The sequence below is a fragment of the Geotrypetes seraphini genome, chromosome 3 (genome assembly GCF_902459505.1).
Source record: "Geotrypetes seraphini chromosome 3, aGeoSer1.1, whole genome shotgun sequence".
In the NCBI taxonomy this organism is placed as follows: domain Eukaryota; kingdom Metazoa; phylum Chordata; class Amphibia; order Gymnophiona; family Dermophiidae; genus Geotrypetes; species Geotrypetes seraphini.
This window is the reverse complement of record NC_047086.1, coordinates 9,832,591-9,853,339: the sequence shown is the minus strand read 5'-3', so window position 1 is coordinate 9,853,339 and position 20,749 is coordinate 9,832,591. Positions and strand designations below refer to the sequence as shown.

Genomic DNA, 20,749 nt, shown 5'->3' with positions numbered 1-20,749 from the left:
TCCTCCCTGCCCGACAGTTTTTCAAAACACAGACAGACCCCCGGAGGGAAATCTGGACGTCTGTTAACCCTAACCAAGGATGTGCCTCCTGCCCTCGAATAGTTTGAGGGCAGGGGTATCCTGAGGTCTTTTCTCCACCTGAAGTCTCTCCTTTTTTTCCGTTTCAGTATCTTTTATAGAAATTTTGAATGCTGTTGGTGGATTAGTATTATATAAGCATTCTACTTGTGTGTTTATGATTTTTTACATATAACTATAGCCAGACTGAGTGGAGAAATTGCCAGGGATGGGATTGTGCATTCAGCCATGCACACACATTTCAAAACACATGCATATGCACGTAAATCAACTCAGAAAAGATTTGCGTGTCAAAGCGCATGAATTTCCTGTGGTAATTGTCAAAATAAAATCACACACATACTGACAAGAGTTCAAAACCAAAGTAAGTGAAGAAGGAAAAACTTTCGTCACTTACAGGTCAATATTCAGTCACCACTGTTGGAGTGGTTTTAAAGGTGGACAATGGCGGTAAAAAAAATTGGGGGGGGGGGGAATATTCCATGCCCAAATAAATCTCAGGTGCTTGAGGGCCACAACGAGACTTTCACAACAAGGCTTTCAAGATTTCCCTCACGAGTATGCATGAAAATTGATTTGCATGAACTTCTTCCATTGTATGTACAGATCTCACATGGTCTTCTTGTTGAAAACTTGAAAACCCGACTGTGTTGTGGCCCTTGGGAACCATGGTCTCCCTTCAGTGAACATAAGAATAGCCTTACTGGGTCAGACCAATGGTCCATCAAGTCCAGTAGCCCGTTCTCACGGTGGCCAATCCAGGTCCCTAGTACCTGGCCAAAACCCAAGGAGTAGCAACATTCCATACAGAATCTCAAAGAATAGCAAGATTCCAGAATCCCAGAGAGTAACAAGATTCTAGAATCCCAAAGAGTAGCGACATTCCACACAGAATCTCAAAGAATAGCAAGATTCCGGAATCCCAGAGAATAACAAGATTCTAGAATCCCAAAGAGTAGCAACATTCCACACAGAATCTCAAAGAATAGCAAGATTCCGGAATCCCAGAGAGTAACAAGATTCTAGAATCCCAAAGAGTAGCGACATTCCACACAGAATCTCAAAGAATAGCAAGATTCCGGAATCCCAGAGAATAACAAGATTCTAGAATCCCAAAGAGTAGCGACATTCCACACAGAATCTCAAAGAATAGCAAGATTCCAGAATCCCAGAGAATAACAAGATTCTAGAATCCCAAAGAGTAGCAACATTCCACACAGAATCTCAAAGAATAGCAAGATTCCGGAATCCCAGAGAATAACAAGATTCTAGAATCCCAAAGAGTAGCAACATTCCACACAGAATCTCAAAGAATAGCAAGATTCCGGAATCCCAGAGAGTAACAAGATTCTAGAATCCCAAAGAGTAGCGACATTCCACACAGAATCTCAAAGAATAGCAAGATTCCGGAATCCCAGAGAATAACAAGATTCTAGAATCCCAAAGAGTAGCGACATTCCACACAGAATCTCAAAGAATAGCAAGATTCCGGAATCCCAGAGAATAACAAGATTCTAGAATCCCAAAGAGTAGCAACATTCCACACAGAATCTCAAAGAATAGCAAGATTCCGGAATCCCAGAGAATAACAAGATTCTAGAATCCCAAAGAGTAGCAACATTCCACACAGAATCTCAAAGAATAGCAAGATTCCGGAATCCCAGAGAGTAACAAGATTCTAGAATCCCAAAGAGTAGCGACATTCCACACAGAATCTCAAAGAATAGCAAGATTCCGGAATCCCAGAGAATAACAAGATTCTAGAATCCCAAAGAGTAGCGACATTCCACACAGAATCTCAAAGAATAGCAAGATTCCGGAATCCCAGAGAATAACAAGATTCTAGAATCCCAAAGAGTAGCAACATTCCACACAGAATCTCAAAGAATAGCAAGATTCCGGAATCCCAGAGAGTAACAAGATTCTAGAATCCCAAAGAGTAGCGACATTCCATACAGAATCTCAATGAATAGCAAGATTCCGGAATCCCCTGAGAGTAACAAGATTCTAGAATCCTAAAGAGTAGCAACATTCCATACAGAATCTCAAAGAATAGCAAGATTCCGGAATCCCAGAGAATAACAAGATTCTAGAATCCCAAAGAGTAGCGACATTCCATGCTACCAATCCAGGCCAGCACTGAATATCCAGCTACAGCAGTGGCCCATGGCATTATTCAGAAGTATCATAATTACCCAGATAAAACGTTGTCCTAAGATATCTGGCTCTCATCCCTACCTGGCAATTTGCCACTCTGCCCCGGCCAGCGATAGTAACCCCTGCTCTTCAGTATTGGGCCCTGGATTTGGGGGAGGAGTAGCTTTGCGTGTGAATGTGCTAATAGAAGTCAGAGTGGTAAGTGCTGATCCTATTCCATTCTCTGCTAACCACGTCTTCAGTGGCATTGTATAGTTTTAGCACGCAGCTTGTTTTGCCCCTGATTATATAAAAGATCACCCAATGATTTAATTACTGGAATTAAACACTTAATTGGCACTAATTATGCTGCTCTGTAACAATGGGTGCCCAAACTGGATCAGATGCAGCTCTGAAGGGAGTGTGGGAGGGGCATGGGCGGATCAGGGGCATTCACAAAAGTGTTACAGAATACTGGGGATCAGTTTGTTCACTAAGCAAATCGATTGTGATTCCATCAGTTTGTGACCCGATTTCCCTCCGACCCGATTCACTAACCTGTGTACCGATCCAATTCTGATCTATGCATGCAAATGAGGAAAACGGCATGCAAAGTAGGCAGGGACATGATTGAACACTGATTGGGCTGGCTGATCAACAAGACCAGTCGCTCATCTCCTTTCCGACTGTCCTGCCAGCCCTGCAGCCCTGAAATAAACCCGCTCTCTGGCTCCCCGACTCTCCTGCTCTCCTCTTGCCGCCCTGCTCAGCCCTGACTCTCCAGCTCTGCTCAGCCCCGACTTGCCTGCCCTTCCCCGCAGTGTGAGCCCGTGCTTTTAACCTTGCAAAGTTAAAAAAACCCAAACAGTAAAGAAGCAAAAAAAATCTCTGCCAGGCACGAAGGGCCAGCGCATGCGCAGACCATCTACAGTCAAGGAAGATGTTCTGCGCATGCTCAAGGATCGCTCTCCAGCGATCCGTGCAATCAGTGTGTGTGGGGGGGGCGTTCCTCCAATCGCCCCCATCTGCATGCTGGCCCTTTGTGAATTCTTCGGCCTGCCGCAGATCGGGCAGGTTGAATCTAGTCATAGTAACATAGTAGATGACGGCAGATAAAGACCCGAATGGTCCATCCAGTCTGCCCAACCTGATTCAATTTAAATTTTTAAAATTTTTCTTCTTAGCTATTTCTGGGCAAGAATCCAAAGCTCTACCCGGTACTGTGCTTGGGTTCCTACTGCCGAAATCTCCATTAAAACCTACTCCAGCCCATCTACACCCTCCCAGCCACTGAAGCCCTCCCCAGCCCATCCCCTAGGTTTCTGCTGGCGCTAAGTCCTCATGCCCAGCGTTGAGCTCTAAAATTGGCACTAAAGCATTAAGGGCCAGATTCTGTAATGGGCACCCCAAAAAGTTAGGTGCCCATTGAACTTCAATCACATTTAAGCGCCCATTACAGAATCGCACTTAGCGGGGCCTAATTTAAAACTTAGCTGCCTGTAATGTAGACCAGGGTTTTAAAGACCTACTTTATAGGTGCCTAAGTCCTTCTCCATCCCCTAAACATGCCTACTTTGGTGATAGGCACCGCCAGGCATCATGCGCTAGGATAGGCACCAATTCATTTTTATTTGTTTCAATTAGCTCATAGCTTATAGAATTTCCCCAAGTCCCAAATTTTTAAATGCAAGGAAGGGGGAGAGTGTGGCACAGTGGTTAATTACCCTCAGCACCCTGAGGTTGTGGGTTCAAACTCCCGCTGCTCCTTGTGACCTTGGGCAAGTCACATAATCCTCCACTGCCCAAGTTACATTAGAGAGATTTTGAGCCCACGAGGACAGATGGAGAAAAATGATTGAGTAGCTGAATAAATTCATGTAAACTGTTCTGAGCTTACAAAAGTGTTCACAGGGGACGGCACATGAACATGGGCATGGCATACAAGGGCTTACCTACCGGTAAACGTAGGTTTGTAGATGTTGTGTAGTATAGGCTCACAGCCAGTGGTAAGTGCCCAGGCTGGTGGCACCCAGCATTGTCATAATGTGCACCCCCCACCATTTGGGTGCTCCCCCCACTCTAGGGTTACCAGTAACCAGACATCTGGATTTCCACAGACATGTCCTCTATATAAATGCACTATAGCCCCGGCCCGAAGAGACGAGGTTCGTGCGGGGCTGAGTATAGGGGTGCGGAATAGGGCGGGCCCGGGGCAGGGCAGAGTCATGGAAAATCTGGTAACCCTACCCCACTCTTTCTCACTACATGGGCGTCCCCCACCCCCCCTGTACCTCTTAAAATTTTCACCAGCGTGAGCAGTACCTTCCACCTGCTCCTCACACCAACCTCAGCTCTCTTCTAATATTACATCCTGGTTCCGTGACCAGGAAGTGACATCAGAATAGAGATGAGGCCAGGTAAGCAGCAAGTGAAAGATGTTGCTAACACCGGGGAACATTTAAAGAGGGGGGGAGGGCGGAGAGGAGAGGCACAGGTGCCCCTGCAAAGAAGGCACCCATGGTGATCTGCTCCCCTATCCTCCCTTACTCACCTGAAGTATTGCATTCAATTCTGGTCTCCTAATCTCAATAAAGATATAACGGAACTAGAAACGATTTAAAGAAGAGCGACCAAAATGGTAAAGGGGATGGGACTCCTCTCGTATAAGGAAAGACTAAAACGGTTAGGGCTCTTCAACTTGGAAAAGAGACGGCTGAGGTGAGAGATGATTGAAGTCTACAAAATCCTGAGTGGAGTACAACGGGTACAAGTGGATCGATTTTTCACTCCCTCAAAAATTACAAAGACTAGGGGGACACTCGATGAAGTTATAGGGAAATACTTTTAAAACCAATAGGAGGAAATTTTTTTTCACTCAGAGAATAGTTAAGCTCTGGAACATGTTGCCAGAGGATGTGTAAGAGCGGATAGCGTAGATGGTTTTAAGAAAGGTTTGGACAAGTTCCTGGAGGAAAAGTCCATAGTCTGTTATTGAGAAAGACATGGGGGAAGCCACTGCTTGCCCTGGATCAGTAACACAGAATGTTCCCATGTTTGGGGGATTCCGTATGGAATGTTGCTACTCTTTGGGGTTCCAGAATCTTGCTTACTCTTGAGATTCTGGAATGTTGCTACTATTAGTGACCTGGATTGGCCACCATGAGGACAGACTACTGGGCTAGATGGACCATTGATCTGACCCAGTAAGGCTATTCTTATGTTCTTACTATGCCACGGCTCACAGCTCACATAATTTTAACACCTGTTTATAGAACTACTCCTAAAATTGCCAATAAAACCTGTCCAATGGAGTCCTGCACCAGGCATACGGTAAGAACCGGGATTAGAACTGAAGCACAGGAGATAAAGTGATTTGCTCAGGTTCACAAGCTTTGAGCTCATGTCCCAGGATTTCTCTGTGCTCTGATCTCCTAGTCAAGTTCAGACTGGTATGAAATTGAGCTAATCAGAACCCCAGAACTTATGAAGCATAAAGAGCTGAAGAGTACCTTAAAGGAAATGCTAAATATGCATCAGCATTGCGTGATGACACCCAACCCCAAAGACCTTCCAGTCTGGACAGATACTTGGAGATAATCTTAGTGGAAGAGATGGGATTTGGTTCTCAGCCCTCCAGCTGCTCCTTTTCCCAGAACAAACCCAGTAACACAGACTGTGGCAAAGAGCACAAGACTAAGGTTACCATATGGCTCTAGAAATAGGAGGAAGTGCTTTCAGTGGAAGTAAAATCCAGTTAATAATCATAAAAATTTATTTATAACCCGCAGTACCTTACAATTCAGAGTGGTTTACATCAAGAGAGTCTGCCAAACGCAGAGAAGTACATACATGAACAAATCCAATACATGACTGAAATGTCTTACATTGAAACATGATGGCAGATAAAAGCCAAATGGCCCATCCAGTCTGCCCATCCGCATTAACCATTCTTTCTTCCTCTCTAAGAGATCCCATATGCCTATCCCAGGCTTTCTTGAATTCAGACACAGTCTATGTCTCCACCACCTCTACCGGGAGACTGTTCCACACATCTACCATCCTTTCTGTAAAAAAGTATTTCCTTAGATTACTCCAGAGCCTATCACCTCTTAACTTCATCCTATGCCCTCTCATTGCAGGTTTTCCTTTCAAATGACTCGACTCATGTGCATTTACACCACGGAGGTATTTAAACATCTCTATCATATCTCCCCTCTCCAACCTTTCCTCCAAAGTATATAGATTGAGATCTTTAGGTCTGTTCCCACACACCATTTTAGTAGCCTTCCTCTGGTCCGACTCCATCCTTTTTATATCTGTTTTTTTAAGGTGGAACCCTCCAGAATTGTACACAGTATTCTAAATGAGGTCTCACTAAAGTCTTTTACAGGGGCATCAAAACCTCCTTTTTCCTACTAGCCATACCTCTCCCTACTTTTTCTGGAGCCATATGGTAACCCTACCCAAGACTCAGGTGTCTCTGCGCTTTTGCCAACTGGGCTTCCTGATTCCAGGCTGATCCAGTCCTTTTTTGGTTGTTAAATGTTGTGGAGTAAATAACAATCAAGTAGTTCTATTTTTTCTGATCTCAGGGAAATTAGAACCACATTTTCCTATGTATAATGATTTTTGAGGGGGAGGGAATAGGGGAGAGAAAAAATGCCAAGACTGTCTCAGTCGGTCCTGAAAAGGTGGAGCGAGTTGGTGACCCTGCTTGAAATTTTTCTTTATCCCTACTAAAGCTCTGCTATCCTCATCTTTTGCCTTCTTCAATTTCATCAGAGTTCTCCAGTTTGAGAAAGGAGATTTTGGGCCAGTCCTGGATTTCTCACACTCTGATTTCAACAGGTAGGATCAGGGACTACAAATCCCACAGAATCAGAACTGGCAAAATGTCTTCCTCCTGGAACTGGGGAACTTGGCAGCTTCCCTTTTCGCCTTCTGACCTCAAAAGGCCATTCTTTGTATTCACCTCCTTTCCTGGGAAGATGCTTTTCTTTATGGAAGTCCAGAGCTGCTGCCTTTTAGTGAAAAAGTTGTTTGTTGGAGATTTTTTAAAATGGGAATAACATCACAAAAGAGGGATGCTGGGGAGAGTGTGGTGCATTGGTCAAAGCTACTGCCTCAGCACCCTGAGGTTGTGGGTTCAAAACCACACTGCTCCTTGTGACCCTGGGCAATCACCTAATCCCCCCCCATTGCCCCAGGTACATTTGAAAGATTGTGAGCCCACCGGGACAGGGCAAAATCATATGAACTGTTCTGAAGAAAATCTAATAGGGAAAAGGAGTAAGACTTAGAATCTAAATACACGGCCGGAGGCTTAACATGCTGTAGGGCAGGGAATCCAGAGCTGATGTTCCTTGTGACCTTGGGCAAGTCATATCACATGCCATACTAACATTCACTGGAGTTAAATGGGCTCAAGAGAACATAATCAGACTGGCTTTAAATCCCAGAGCTCAAGAAATGATTGTTAGCCCTCTGGGAAATGTGAGGGATCAGATCCAACGTGCTGTTTTGAAGAATGCAGTTGGTATTGCTGGTCTACCAACCCACGTCATGGCTACATGAAGCCAAGTTGTCCCACCACAGTCCGAGGTTCATTTTATAACAGAGCCCCTAGATGGCTTGAGAAGGGAGGCTCCTATTTGGGGGGCTAGTTTATAAACTCTGTGGATGCCTTCCCTTAGTCTAAGGAGGGGTTCTTTGCACTGTGTTTGCCAGTTCCAGTGATTTGGTATGTTGGTGCAATTCTACCCATTCAGTCCTATCACCACCCCGGAAAAAGTGTGAACTCCCCTGTAGGCAGGTGTTTTACACATGAAAATGGCTTATACAATTACCCACTCTCTGCATAGCTCACCTCGATATGAAACTCTACTGGAATGCCTTGGAACTGCTGGAGCAGATCCAGTAACTCGATTGCTCTATTTTCCAGTGCCCACACATAGCGGGTCTGAGCTACGGAGTTTCCGCAATGCTGGCGCAATCTCGGCCCTGCAGGATGAAGCTCAACTCACTCTGAACAGTTACATCCACACCAGGTGAGCCCATGTCTGCCTCCTCACCTGCATAAAAACTTATGAATTTGCTGTACGACCTTTCTGTGACACTATGAACAGTTACATCTAGAAGAGAGGAGACTAGGCCTGCATCCTCCAGCCACATCATTCTTAACTCTCCTATGCTCTGGCGCCAGCATTCATGGGACATTCTGAATAGATACATCTATGCCAAGTAAAACTACACCTGTCTCCCCCCAGCCCTCCACTCCAAATAGCCTGCCCTATACTTGGACCCAGGGTTCAGGTGACATTCTACAGAGTTACATGCACCCACCACCTGATACCCAGGGTCAGCACTCACACAACCCTTTGAACAATTACTTTCAGACTTGTTGAACTCCACGTCACTTTTTGAATAACATTCTAGATGGTTACAGCCAAATCCCACATCCTGCTGCCGAGGTAAATTTAGTGCTAGAAGGACTAGGAGTCCAGGGCCTGAATTCAGACCACCTCTAGATGTTAATATGAAATGAAACCTTGAAAAATGTAATTTACTGAGGAGAATACTTTGCTGGGTTAGTGGAGCTTTATGCTTGGGAGATTTTTATATGATATAATTTAGATTATCTGTTTTAACTTGGCTGGTTCTGCCTTTCTGGGCCTGGAAAGTCTCTCTGCTAATTTAAAAACTAAAGTTAGGTGCTAGCAATCTCACATGTATACCCAGTGGTGTAAGGGGCAGAGAGGTGGACCGCCCCAGGCACCGTTTTAGTGGGGGTGCCAGCACCTCTCCAATTCTCCATCTCCCTGTACCTCTTTGTCTCTTTGCCAGCGCGAACAGCATCTCCAACCTGCTGCTTGCGCCATGCTGTGCTCGCCCTCTGAAGTTACTTCCTGGTTGCAGGACACAACCATCCCAGTAACTCATCTGTTACAACCAGATCCAAGACTAAGACAGTTGGAAAGGAATGAGTACAAATGCTCTATATGTAATAATCTAAGCAACAAAATTCCACATCTGGAAGCCCTAATGTTGGAAGAGGACATAGATATCATTGCTATCCCCAATAAATGGGATATGGCCACAAAAAGCTATAACCTGCTTCCCAGGAATAAAGATGGCTGATAAGGGTGAGGATTAGCTCTTTATATCAAGAGTGGCATGAAAGCAAATGACATGGAAACAAGGACTAAGACTCACCGCCCCAATTCACATTAATGACATTCAACTACAGGAAGTTACTATGATTAGAGTTTTGGGATTATTATTGATCAAAAACTGACATAACCAGATCAGCGCAGTAGTGAGAAGTTGCTTTCAGAGGTTACGAATGATCAGATCCATTGCTCCATTCTTGGATCCATCTTCACTGAATGTCCTTGTACATTCACTGATCATTTCAAAGTTAGATTACTGCAATTCACTTTATACAGGAGTCACCCTAAAAGAAATCTGTCGACTACAATTAATTCAAAACACTGCAAAAAAAATTATAACGAATAGGAAAAAATTCAACCATATAACTCCTCTTCTCAAAGAAGCTCATTGGCTGCCAATTGTTCACAGAATCACCTTTAAAATAGCATTATTAGCATTCAAAATATTAACAACTAAAGGCCCCATGATTCCTAGAAAGGTATATTATTCCTACCAGAAGTTTGAGATCAGAGGACAAAAACCTTCCATTAATTCCATCCATAAATACAAGACAAGATACGATCTTTGCTGTTACCGCGTCCAGAATATGGAACTCTCTACCAGCACTTATTAAGGAAGAAAAATCGTTAGATAAATTTAAAGGACTTAAAATGCTGGTTGTTTAAGGATGCCTTTGAGACATAATTGCCAGATTCTCTTTTTGACCCCATTCAGTGCAAAAACTTTCACCTCCTTTGTCCCAGGCCTCAAGAAATTTTAAAAGAAATAAAAATCTTTTTCATTTTCTTTATTTTTTTATTACACTTTTTAAAATTCTAACCCCCCATTGTACTTACCTTTCTTGTTTCCTTTACTCTGCTTATTGTAGTTCTCCCCACTTCCCCTATGTATAAGTCTGTAATGTTTGTGTGTTTGTTGTAGTTAGTAACGGAGACTCCGTTTTTAATTGTAAATCGCTTTGAATTTATGATATTGCGATACATCAAAAATTTTAATAAACTTGAAACATAAACTTGATTTACATCACCACAGTGGTGTTTGTCTACATACTTCCATCTCAAAGGAACCAGATGAAGTTCTGACATATCCCCCCTGAACAGATGCTATGTGACTAGAGAAAGACAGATGGGAAACTAGACTGGTAAGCCATGAAGAAAATGATAGGACGCTTTTTACTGTCCAGGGGGGTTATTTATTTATTTGAATTTTTTAGTCTGTCCTGTTAAAGGAACTCAGAATGGGTTATGTCAAGTATTCAAGCATTTTCCCTCTCTGGGACAGTGGAGGATTACGTGACTTGCCCAGGGTCACAGGATTTGAGCCCACAACTTTAGGGTGCTAAGGCTATAGCTAACCACTAGGCCACACTCCCCTCATACCAATATGGCTTTACTAGAGGTAGATAATGCCAAACAAATCTGATTTCTTCAGCTGGGTAACTAGAGAAGTTAAAGGGTAAAGGACTTGTTCTACTGCTTTTTCTGTGTGGTTACAGTTAAAGTGGGAATTGAACTCACAACACCAGGGTGCCGAGGCAGCCGTTTTAACCATTAGGCCACTCCTAAACAATGTACTTGGGCTTCAGCAACAGCTTGATCCAATTCCTCTCAGAAGACATAAATAAACTGAGTGTCCTGGAGGTGAGTGTCAAGCAAATTAACTATCAACAGATTTTTAATCCAGACAACAGAGGGTAGTAATAAATGGCATGTATTCAGAAGAAAAGGAGAGCTACGGAGTTCCTCAGGGCTCTGTTCCCTTCCTTTGTAAGCAACACTGCCCAAGGGATGAAAGGGAAAAGGTGCCTTTTTGAAGATCATACAAAGATCTGCAACAGATGGGGTAGGCTAAATGAGAAGCGATCTACAAAAGCTAGAAGACTAGAGCAGTTAACCTCTAGTGCAAAAAGGTACAGAGTGATGCATTTGGGGTGAAAAGACCCACGACGGCTGTATGCAATAGATGTGCACAGACCAGGAGAGGGAGACCTTAGGGTGTTGGTGACTGAGAATCTCAAGGTAGCAAAATAATGACGCTAGGCTGCATAGAGGGCCATAAGCATTAGGAAAGAGACGGTAAAAATGACCCTGGGCCAGACACTTGCAGTACTGGGTTCCATTTTGGAGGTCTTATCATGCTAAGGACATAACAGGTCAGAATATGTAGAAAACAAAGAGACTTACAAGAGACTGGAGATCCTAAATATGTATCACCCGAGATAAGATGATGGACATAAGGGAAATTACAGTACAAACAAGCCTTTTTCAAATGATTGTATTACTTCTATTAATACTCATAGGAGCCAGCTCTGTGCATGCTTGAGCACTCCCACTATTGAACAAACCTAACTGTGTCCAGGGAGAGCAAGTTTTCATTAGCACCCCCATTAATTTTGAAACGTTGGCTACTAGGGTAGTCCTAATCCTTTCTATAGGGCTACAAGAAGTACTCAGCTCTGTACACAAACATGAAGTGAAGCTCTAAAAAAAGGACACGATATGAACGTGGAATTGAAAACAATTCCAGGGATATGTCTTCACAGAAAGAGTTATGGGTGCCTGGACTGTCCTCCCAAAAGAGGCTGAGGAAGCACAAATTGCGGTGGGATAAACACAGTGCGCTCCTAAAGAATAAGATGGTAGAGCTGATGATGCCACCCTGAGGCTGTGGCATCAAATCCTTGAGAACCTGGGCAAGTCACTAAGGGCCCGATTCACTAACCTGCCCGATCGTGACTGATCTGTGTCCGATCCAGGCAGAGCCGATCAATTCTGGAAGGAAGAATATTAAAATGGGAGCGATCAGAGGCACACCCCCATCCCCCAACACGGATCGCTAGGTAGCGATCCCGACGCATGCGCAGACCATCTACTTTGCCTGTAGATGGTCTGCGCATGTGTTTGCTGGGTTTTTAAAAAACTTTTTTTTACTGGCCCTGATTCACCTGCTCTCTGCTGCCCTTCCCTGCAGTGCGAGCCTGTGGTTTTAACCCACTTTAAACACACGGGCTTGCACTGGAGGAAATGGTGGCAGAGAGCAGGACAGTCGGGGGAGGCAGAGAGCAGGTCACGGAGGAGAGCCAGAGAGAGAGTTGGGGAAGCAGAGAGCAGGTCACGGAGGAGAGCAGGAGAGCTGGGGAGCCAGAGAGAGAGTCGGGGAGGCAGAGAGCAGGTCACGGAGGAGAGCAGGAGAGCTGGGGAGCCAGAGAGAGAGTCGGGGAGGCAGAGAGCAGGTCACGGAGGAGAGCAGGAGAGCTGGGGAGCCAGAGAGAGAGTCGGGGAGGCAGAGAGCAGGTCACGGAGGAGAGCAGGAGAGCTGGGGAGCCAGAGAGAGAGTCAGGGAGGCAGAGAGCAGGTCACGGAGGAGAGCAGGAGAGCTGGGGAGCCAGAGAGAGAGTCGGGGAGGCAGAGAGCAGGTCACGGAGGAGAGCAGGAGAGCTGGGGAGCCAGAGAGAGAGTCGGGGAGGCAGAGAGCAGGTCACGGAGGAGAGCAGGAGAGCTGGGGAGCCAGAGAGAGAGTCAGGGAGGCAGAGAGCAGGTCACGGAGGAGAGCAGGAGAGCCAGAGAGAGAGTCGGGGAGGCAGAGAGCAGGTCACGGAGGAGAGCAGGAGAGCCAGAGAGAGAGTCGGGGAGGCAGAGAGCAGGTCACGGAGGAGAGCAGGAGAGCCAGAGAGAGAGTCGGGGAGGCAGAGAGCAGGTCACGGAGGAGAGCAGGAGAGCTGGGGAGCCAGAGAGAGAGTCGGGGAGGCAGAGAGCAGGTCACGGAGGAGAGCAGGAGAGCTGGGGAGCCAGAGAGAGAGTCGGGGAGGCAGAGAGCAGGTCACGGAGGAGAGCTGGGGAGCCAGAGAAAGTCGGGGAGGCAGAGAGCAGGTTTATTTCAGGGCTGCAGGGCTGGCAGGACAATCGGAATGGAGGTGAGCGACTGGTCCTCTGCAGTTGCTTTTTGTTGATCGGCCAGCCCAGTCGGTGTTCAAGATTTTTGTTTAGTGAATCGCATCCCTGCCTACTTTGCATGCTGTTTCCCCTCATTTGCATGCACGAATCGGATTAGCCCAGAGGTTAGTGAATTGGGTCACAAACCAGTCGGTTTGCTTAGTGAATCTAGCCCTTAATCATTCATTGCCCCAGGTACAAAAAAGCAGTAGAGCAAGAATAAAGCACCTCAATGACTGTTGTGTTTTTCCTCAGAAACCTGAACTGTACTGCCCTGGCAACCTTCCATGGCAGATTGAATTGACCATGTCATCACTATATTGCTGTGAGGATCGATCCTTGGTCCTGTGCTTTTTAACATTTTCTAAATGATATTGCAAAAAGGACTATTGAGAAAGGTTTTGCCTTTTTGCAGATGAAATCTGTAACAGGTTAGACACCTTGCAAGATGTGGATATGATGAGGAAGGGTCAGTAGTACCCATTATACTACTAGGGTCTAATCTTAAAAAATGAAAACCTATCCATTTGGTTTACAAAATCCTAAGAAAATGGTACAATACAGGGAAAGAGTGGCTTCTGGATGTGATCATATCTGATGAACCAGGTAGAAAAGGTGACACAAAAGCCAAGAGGATGCTAGGGTGGCGAGGGACAGGGTTGACGTGCAGGAAAAAGGAAGTGACAGTACCTCTGTATAAGTCTCAGATAAGATCTCATTTGGCAATTCCGGACGCTGCACAAAAAGATATAAAAAGGATGCAGTTGATCCAAAGATCATTTACTAAAATAGTTAGTGGTCTTAATTTCTTTGACTGGGTGACCAGACAGTTGGATTGAAGAAGTGTGCTAAATTCAGTATACTTAGCAAAGCCTTTGACACAGATCCACATCAATGACTCCTAAAATGACTGACTGGGTTAGGAATTGGTTAAGTGGACGACAACAAAGCATAATTGTAACTGGAGTTCACTCTAAGGAAAGGGATATGGATAACATAATGGATTTGGTGAAGCATGAAGAATGGTCTAGAATTTGATAGCTAAAATTTAATGCTACAAAAAAGCAGGACCATGCATTTGGGCTGCGACAACCCACAGGGACAGTACAATATATGGGGTGGAGTACTTTGTGCGTGAAAGAGGAACAGGACTTGGGTGTGATCACATGTGATGATCTTAAGGTGAAGAAACAAAAGGCTTGTGGAGAGTTGATGTCCAAGATGAAGACTTTATTAAATCAAATAAATAATCCACATAAAAACATCTAGGGCCTGAACCACTGGAAACATATGGACCCAACACGGTCCGTGTTTCGACACAATTGTCTTCTTCAGGGGTCCTTATTGGTCCTGTAGACAGACTTGTGGATTAATTACAACGGAAATCTCTGCTCTTTCACTTTGAGTTTGCTTTCTAAGCGCAGAGATTTCCGTTGTAATTAATCCACAAGTCTGTCTACAGGACCAATAGGAATCCCCGAAGAAGACAATTGTGTTGAAACAAGGACCGTGTTGGGTCCATATGTTTCTAGTTGTTCAGTGAACCTCTCTATGGTTCACTACTCCACCCACCAGGCTACTCCAGACTCCAGCTCTGGAATGTTGCTACTGTTTGGTTTTCTGCAAGGTACCGTACTTGGGACCTCAGTTGGCCACTGTTGGAAACAGGATACTGGGCTTGATGGACCTTCGGTCTGTCCCAGTATGGCAGTTCTTATAGTCTTAACTCCTGGGGCCAGTCTTCTCCATTTCCAAGCAAACTGGTCCCATTCCTGGCTCCAGCTCTTGGCACGCATGACCTGACTACTCAGTGGGTCTGCTTCATTGAGACCTCATTCTGCATCTGAGAGGGAAAAGGCTCGGTGAATCAGACCTTGGAACTTCATCCATACAATGGGAGTCAGTTGTGAGCTGGATCCATTTGAGCCGAAAAGAAAATGGATCTAGCAGTATTCAAAGCTTTTCTTCCCTTAAAAACCTACAGTCTGATGTTCCAAAGCACTTATTTACTAGCTGAATAAATGCCCTTTACAGGACCTATCTCGGAATTTTCAGTTGCAGTATAAGGGGCGCAATTCTGTAGAGAGGGTGCCACGATGAACATGGCGGCATATACATGTGGATGTGTGCACATGGATATGCCAGTATTCTGGCTACATCCACTTCTAAAAAGTAGCCCGTAAACATAATGGTGTGTACCTGTTGCAGTTATCCAGGTCTCACTGCATTCGGTCAGGTTCTGAGACCTGGAAAACTGCAGCGAGCACGATGCCAGCCGCCGAAGCCTAAGAGAACAGAATGGAGTGAAGGTGGATATCCAAATGAGTGGGGCAGAGTTACACATGTAAATTATACAGCACTAAATTTACACACATTCATTAGCAGTCCAGGTGTGAACATTTACATCAGCTCTATAGCAAGTATATTTGCTAAAGAAAGGAGAAGCCTCTTTCTTTTTTCTTTAAGAGAACAGGCTTCCAATAGACACCTTCTAAGTGTTCTTCAGAGAATTGCCCTTCAGCTGGATAGGTTTTTCTGCCTAACTCTTTGTCTAGTCGGTAATATTCAGTGCATAAAATTAGAATAGCAAAATGGCAATCCTAAACCACACAGCAACCCAGGTAATGGTCCAGTACAGCCACTATTCATACAGCTAGCGCTGGTCAATGCATATCCATTGCTGCCTCTTCTGCAAACAGCGGAAAGGAATACACATGGACAACTTAAATGCCATAGCCCAGGGGTAGGCAATTCCAATCCTCGAGAGCAGGAGCCAGGTCAGGTTTTCAGGATCTTCACCATGAATATGTATGAGACGGATTTACATGCACTGCCTCCTTGAGATGCAAATCAATCTCGTGCATATTTATTGTGGATATCCTGAAAACCTGACCTGGCTCCAGCTCTCGAGGACAGGAATTGCCTACCCCTGCCATAGTCCATGTTTAAAAACAAACTGTCTACGGCAGGGATCTCAAAGTCCCTCCTTGAGGGCCGCAATCCAGTCGGGTTTTCAGGATTTCCCCAATGAATATGCATTGAAAGCAGTGCGTGCAAATAGATCTCATGCATATTCATTGGGGAAATCCTGAAAACCTGACTGGACTGCAGCCCTCGAGGATCAGAGTTGCCCTCCTCTGCTCTAAGGGCTTCTTTTTGCTGGGTATGGCTTCCTTACAGTACCTGGAGAGGAACTGATAGACCAGGGATCTCAAAGTCCCTCCTTGAGGGCCGCAATCCAGTCGGGTTTTCAGGATTTCCCCAATGAATATGCATTGAAAGCAGTGCATACACATAGATCTCATGCATATTCAATGGGGAAATCCTGAAAACCCGACGATTGTGGCCCTCAAGGAGGGACTTTGAGACCCCTGGTCTACGGCGACCTGGTAAAACCCCCAAACTTCTCCTGCCACTCTGAGATAGGTGCTGAAGGGAACCAAGAAGGGGGAAAAGTTTGGAAGCTTCATTCTGACTCAGCAGAATTCTTCCTAAAATTTTTAATTTTAATATGCATTCTCTCTTAAGTTATGTTTTTCATCTTATCCTCCTTGATATTCAGCCCACAGTGCTCAGCATTAATTTTTAAGTGTTAACTTCTGTGGCCCAAACAAAATTCAGATACTCATTGGCAGTACGCAGACACTACGTATCACTTATATAACGCTGAAAGATGTATGCAGCGCTGTACATTTTGACATTTCTAGACGGTCCCTGCTGAGAAGAGCTTACAATCTAAGTTGGACAGAAAGACATGACATATAGGGTTGGGGATACAGAACCCAAGGTAAGAGGAATTAGAAGGTGAGTGTTTGGCAGTTGCATAGCGAAGGTAGGAAGCGCCCAGTGTGGTGGACTCCTTCCCTGCCCCCTCTCCACCGCACACGTGCCTTACCTTTCCCCTGTACCGCTTTAAATCTTCGCTGGCGCAAACAGCATATCCAACCTGCTGCCCGCACCAGCCTTGGCTCTTCCTCCAACGTCAGACAAACTGGACAGGAAGGTTCATTAATACACAGTGCTCAAGTGAGAGAACCATATAGAGCTGCATTATGATGTCATCAAGTATTCTGGCTATGACCCAGATGCATTGTGATGTCACTGAGTGGCAAGACAAATCAGGATAGCCTGGAGTTAGCTTGGATGGTGATTTCCAGTGGTTGGACATTGTGGCCAATGCCAAGTAGACTTCTACAGCCTGTGACCCATGTGCAGCAATAGGGAACAGCAGCAAGAATGCACATTTTTACAGAGTACAGGTCTTGCCTATCTCAGGGGAAAAGGGAAAAACATCTTATACTGAAACGTAGCAAGTAAAATGAATAATTACTGGATCGTTGAACATAAGAATAGCCTTACTGGGTCAGACCAATGGTCCATCAAGCCTAGTAGCCTGTTCTCACGGTGGCCAATCCAGGTCACTAGTGCCTGGCCAAAACCAAAGGTGTAGCAATATTCCATGCTACTGATACAGGGCAAGCAGTGGCATCCCCCGTGTCTTTCTCAATAACAGACTATGGACTTTTCCTCCAGGAACTTGTCCAAACCTTTCTTAAAACCAGCTACACTATCCACTCTTACCTCTGGCAACATGTTCCAGAGCTTAACTATTCTCTGAGTGAAAAAATAGTTCCTCCTATTGGTTTTAAAAGTATTTCCCTGTAACTTCGAGTGTTCCCTAGTCTTTGTAATTTTTGACGGAGTGAAAAATCGATCCACTCAGGATTTTATAGACTTCAATCCTATCTCCCCTCAGCCGTCTCTTTTCCAAGTTGAAGAGCCCTAACCGTTTTAGTCTTTCCTCATACGAGAGGAGTTCCATCCCCTTTACCATCTTGGTCGCTCTTCTTTGAACCTTTTCTAGTGCCACTATATCTTCCTTGAGATAAGGAGACCAGAATTGAATGCAATACTCTAGATGAGGTTCTTAAGCATTTTCCCAGTCTTCAATGTCTCTATGCCTCAGTTTTGCCATGGGAGATAAGCACCTATGTCTTCAATTGACATAAGTATAGAAAATGGTGCATAAAACCCCATTCATCTAGCATTTCAGACAGGAGAGCTTCTTGCCTGTTTTAGTTGCTTTTTGTACGATTATTCCAATTGATTCCTGACATTCTATGTACTGAACATCTAGGACCCCTGAGGAAGAACCTATTTTGGATACAATCATTTTATTGATTTTTTTATATATGATTTTATGACTTTTATTGAATAAATTCCTGCACCTTGTACATTTTCTGCAGTTTTGTTTTGTGCTCTTCTTGCTTTGTTTTTTATGCGGTTCCTTTTTTTGTAAAACCCCATTCACCCAGCTTAAAACTTTCACACATCATACATTCCAGATAAATAGTTTTGTTAAGTGCTTTCCTTTGCAGATTCCTTTCCTTAGATTTTGTCTCCCCAAGGTTATCTGACAAGTTTTCTTTCAGAACTTTCAGTACTGATCATGTTGTGTTTTAATCGATGGGCCAACCTGATCTATGCAGTTCATAACTGGAAGTCACCATCTGCTAGCAATGTAACAGGTTCTAGTCTGTGAGCAAGCTGGAAGCCATTTTGTGTTTTCTAAAACTGGCTCTTCATCCAGTTCCCAAATGAACCTTCTGGAAGGGGGGAAAGAGAATCCTATGTTATTAATAAGCTTCTCAATTTGCATATATACTTCTTATATTACTGCTGGTATACAGTTAATTCATGACATGAGTCATTCTATGTCTATCGCACTCCTGTTTCTATGAAAGGAACAGTTTCTTCTTGTCAGGATAAGAAACCATAGTCTTTTTTTCTCTTCCCTTAGGTACCCAACTCAACCCTGCCGCTTTGGAAAGCTCCTGTTGCTTCTGCCAACGCTACGCTCTATCAGTCCCTCCACAATAGAAGAAGTATTTTTCAAAAAGACCATCGGGAATGTGCCAATTACAAGACTGCTCTCAGATATGTACAAATCCAGTGACATCTGATCTGCTTTGAGGTATAATCCCCTAAGGAAAGAACAACGATTGCAGATGGTCATTCACCTGTAGAGAAGCAGGCCTCAGCCAAAGCCCTTAAAGAAGAGAGAGACCTGGAAATGGGCAGCCAATGAAATAGAAAACCTTACAGCCCCCCACCCCTGTCAACATGACATACACATTGCAGTGGGTAGGATCGTTGACTCTAACATCATCAGAGGAACCTTGTCACCTTTTGGAAGTAATGGAAGTGGACTGGTATTGCCCATATGTACTTCACAAACTTGGTAGCATGTCTATCATATCACCAGTCACAGTGAACAGAAAAAGGTGTGCTCTATTAATTTGTATGTCAACATTTATAATCAGGCTATTGTGGTCTACAAAACTGAATAAAAACCACCTATCCTGATTGTTACAAAGAGACTTCCAAATGAATTGGGAAGCTGACAACCTTTGATATAACTTTTCACTCACAAAGACATTTGGTTGTCACGTACTTGTGCAAGATTTAATGAACTTTGTCACCCGTTCTGCCAGAAATTTTGTTTCTTCAGTATCTCTAAAACAAAATGAGTTGAGACAAGGGAACCTCGATAACAGGAGAAAAAAGAACAGATTAAAAACAGTATAACCACACCAAGTGGGGTGCAGGATGAACTGGGCCTATCACTTCCACTTTGGTTGTGTTGCCTCCTTATCAACATTTGGTGAAAAGACAACAATATGCCAGTCATGTCTCAGACCGGGCATGTCTTTATGAAACTCTAAGTTCTTTTCACACCTTGCTCATATAAAGACATCAGATTGTACTTAAGAAACACGTGTGTAGTCACAAGCCTCTTACGATAGCTGCTGTACATTGCAAGTATTTTTCCTTGAGTTCATGGTTAGGTTCTAGAACTGAGGAAAATAAGCACTTGAGTATTCATTCAATGAGTAAAACTCCTCGTGTTCGGATTTGTGAAGTTAAAGATTGTTCTCATTGTCTTTACAACGAATAAAATTCTATTGAGTTTACACTAACTTTCCCACAACTCTTCCACTTTTTTTTGGCCTTCAAAGCTAGTTACCCTCCTCGTTTGCATGAATGGATGGAGCTGGAAGTAGTTGCTTTGAAGCCAAGTCCAGATGGCACATGTTTATTGGAAGTTCAAATAGCAGGATTACCCAGATAATCAAATTGTCAAATTGCCAGCTTCCTCTTCAGGCTTATTTCCATCTCTCCTCCTTTTGTCCTACTGGATTTTACTCTTTAGACTTTTACACTTGTTTGGAGAAAGTAGTTATGTTCTTTAACATGTCCACACCCCATCTCTAAACCTTTTCATCTAGCTTTGCTTAGTATATCTGTACTTGCTATGTGATACGTGGTATTTTAATCTGTTCTTCTACGTGTTCCCTTTTGTAAGCTTAGACGTAGCCCAGGTGCCAAAGATTTGCCTCCAAACTGCCTACCTTAGAAGTAGCTCCAAATTA

General features: G+C 44.2%; 1 protein-coding gene across 2 annotated transcripts in view; it reads left to right on the top strand.

Annotated features, from left to right (window-relative positions):
- NR2E1 (nuclear receptor subfamily 2 group E member 1) overlaps nt 1–20,218 on the top strand; it is a 232,023-nt gene extending 211,805 nt beyond the window's left edge. For both annotated transcript variants that reach the window (XM_033937016.1, XM_033937017.1), the window contains 2 exons: nt 8,156–8,261; nt 19,117–20,218. In XM_033937016.1, coding sequence (XP_033792907.1) covers nt 8,156–8,261; nt 19,117–19,279 — 269 coding nt within the window. In that variant the 3' untranslated portion in view covers nt 19,280–20,218. The remainder of the gene's footprint in view (nt 1–8,155; nt 8,262–19,116) is intronic.
- Nucleotides 20,219–20,749: the final 531 nt, after the last annotated feature.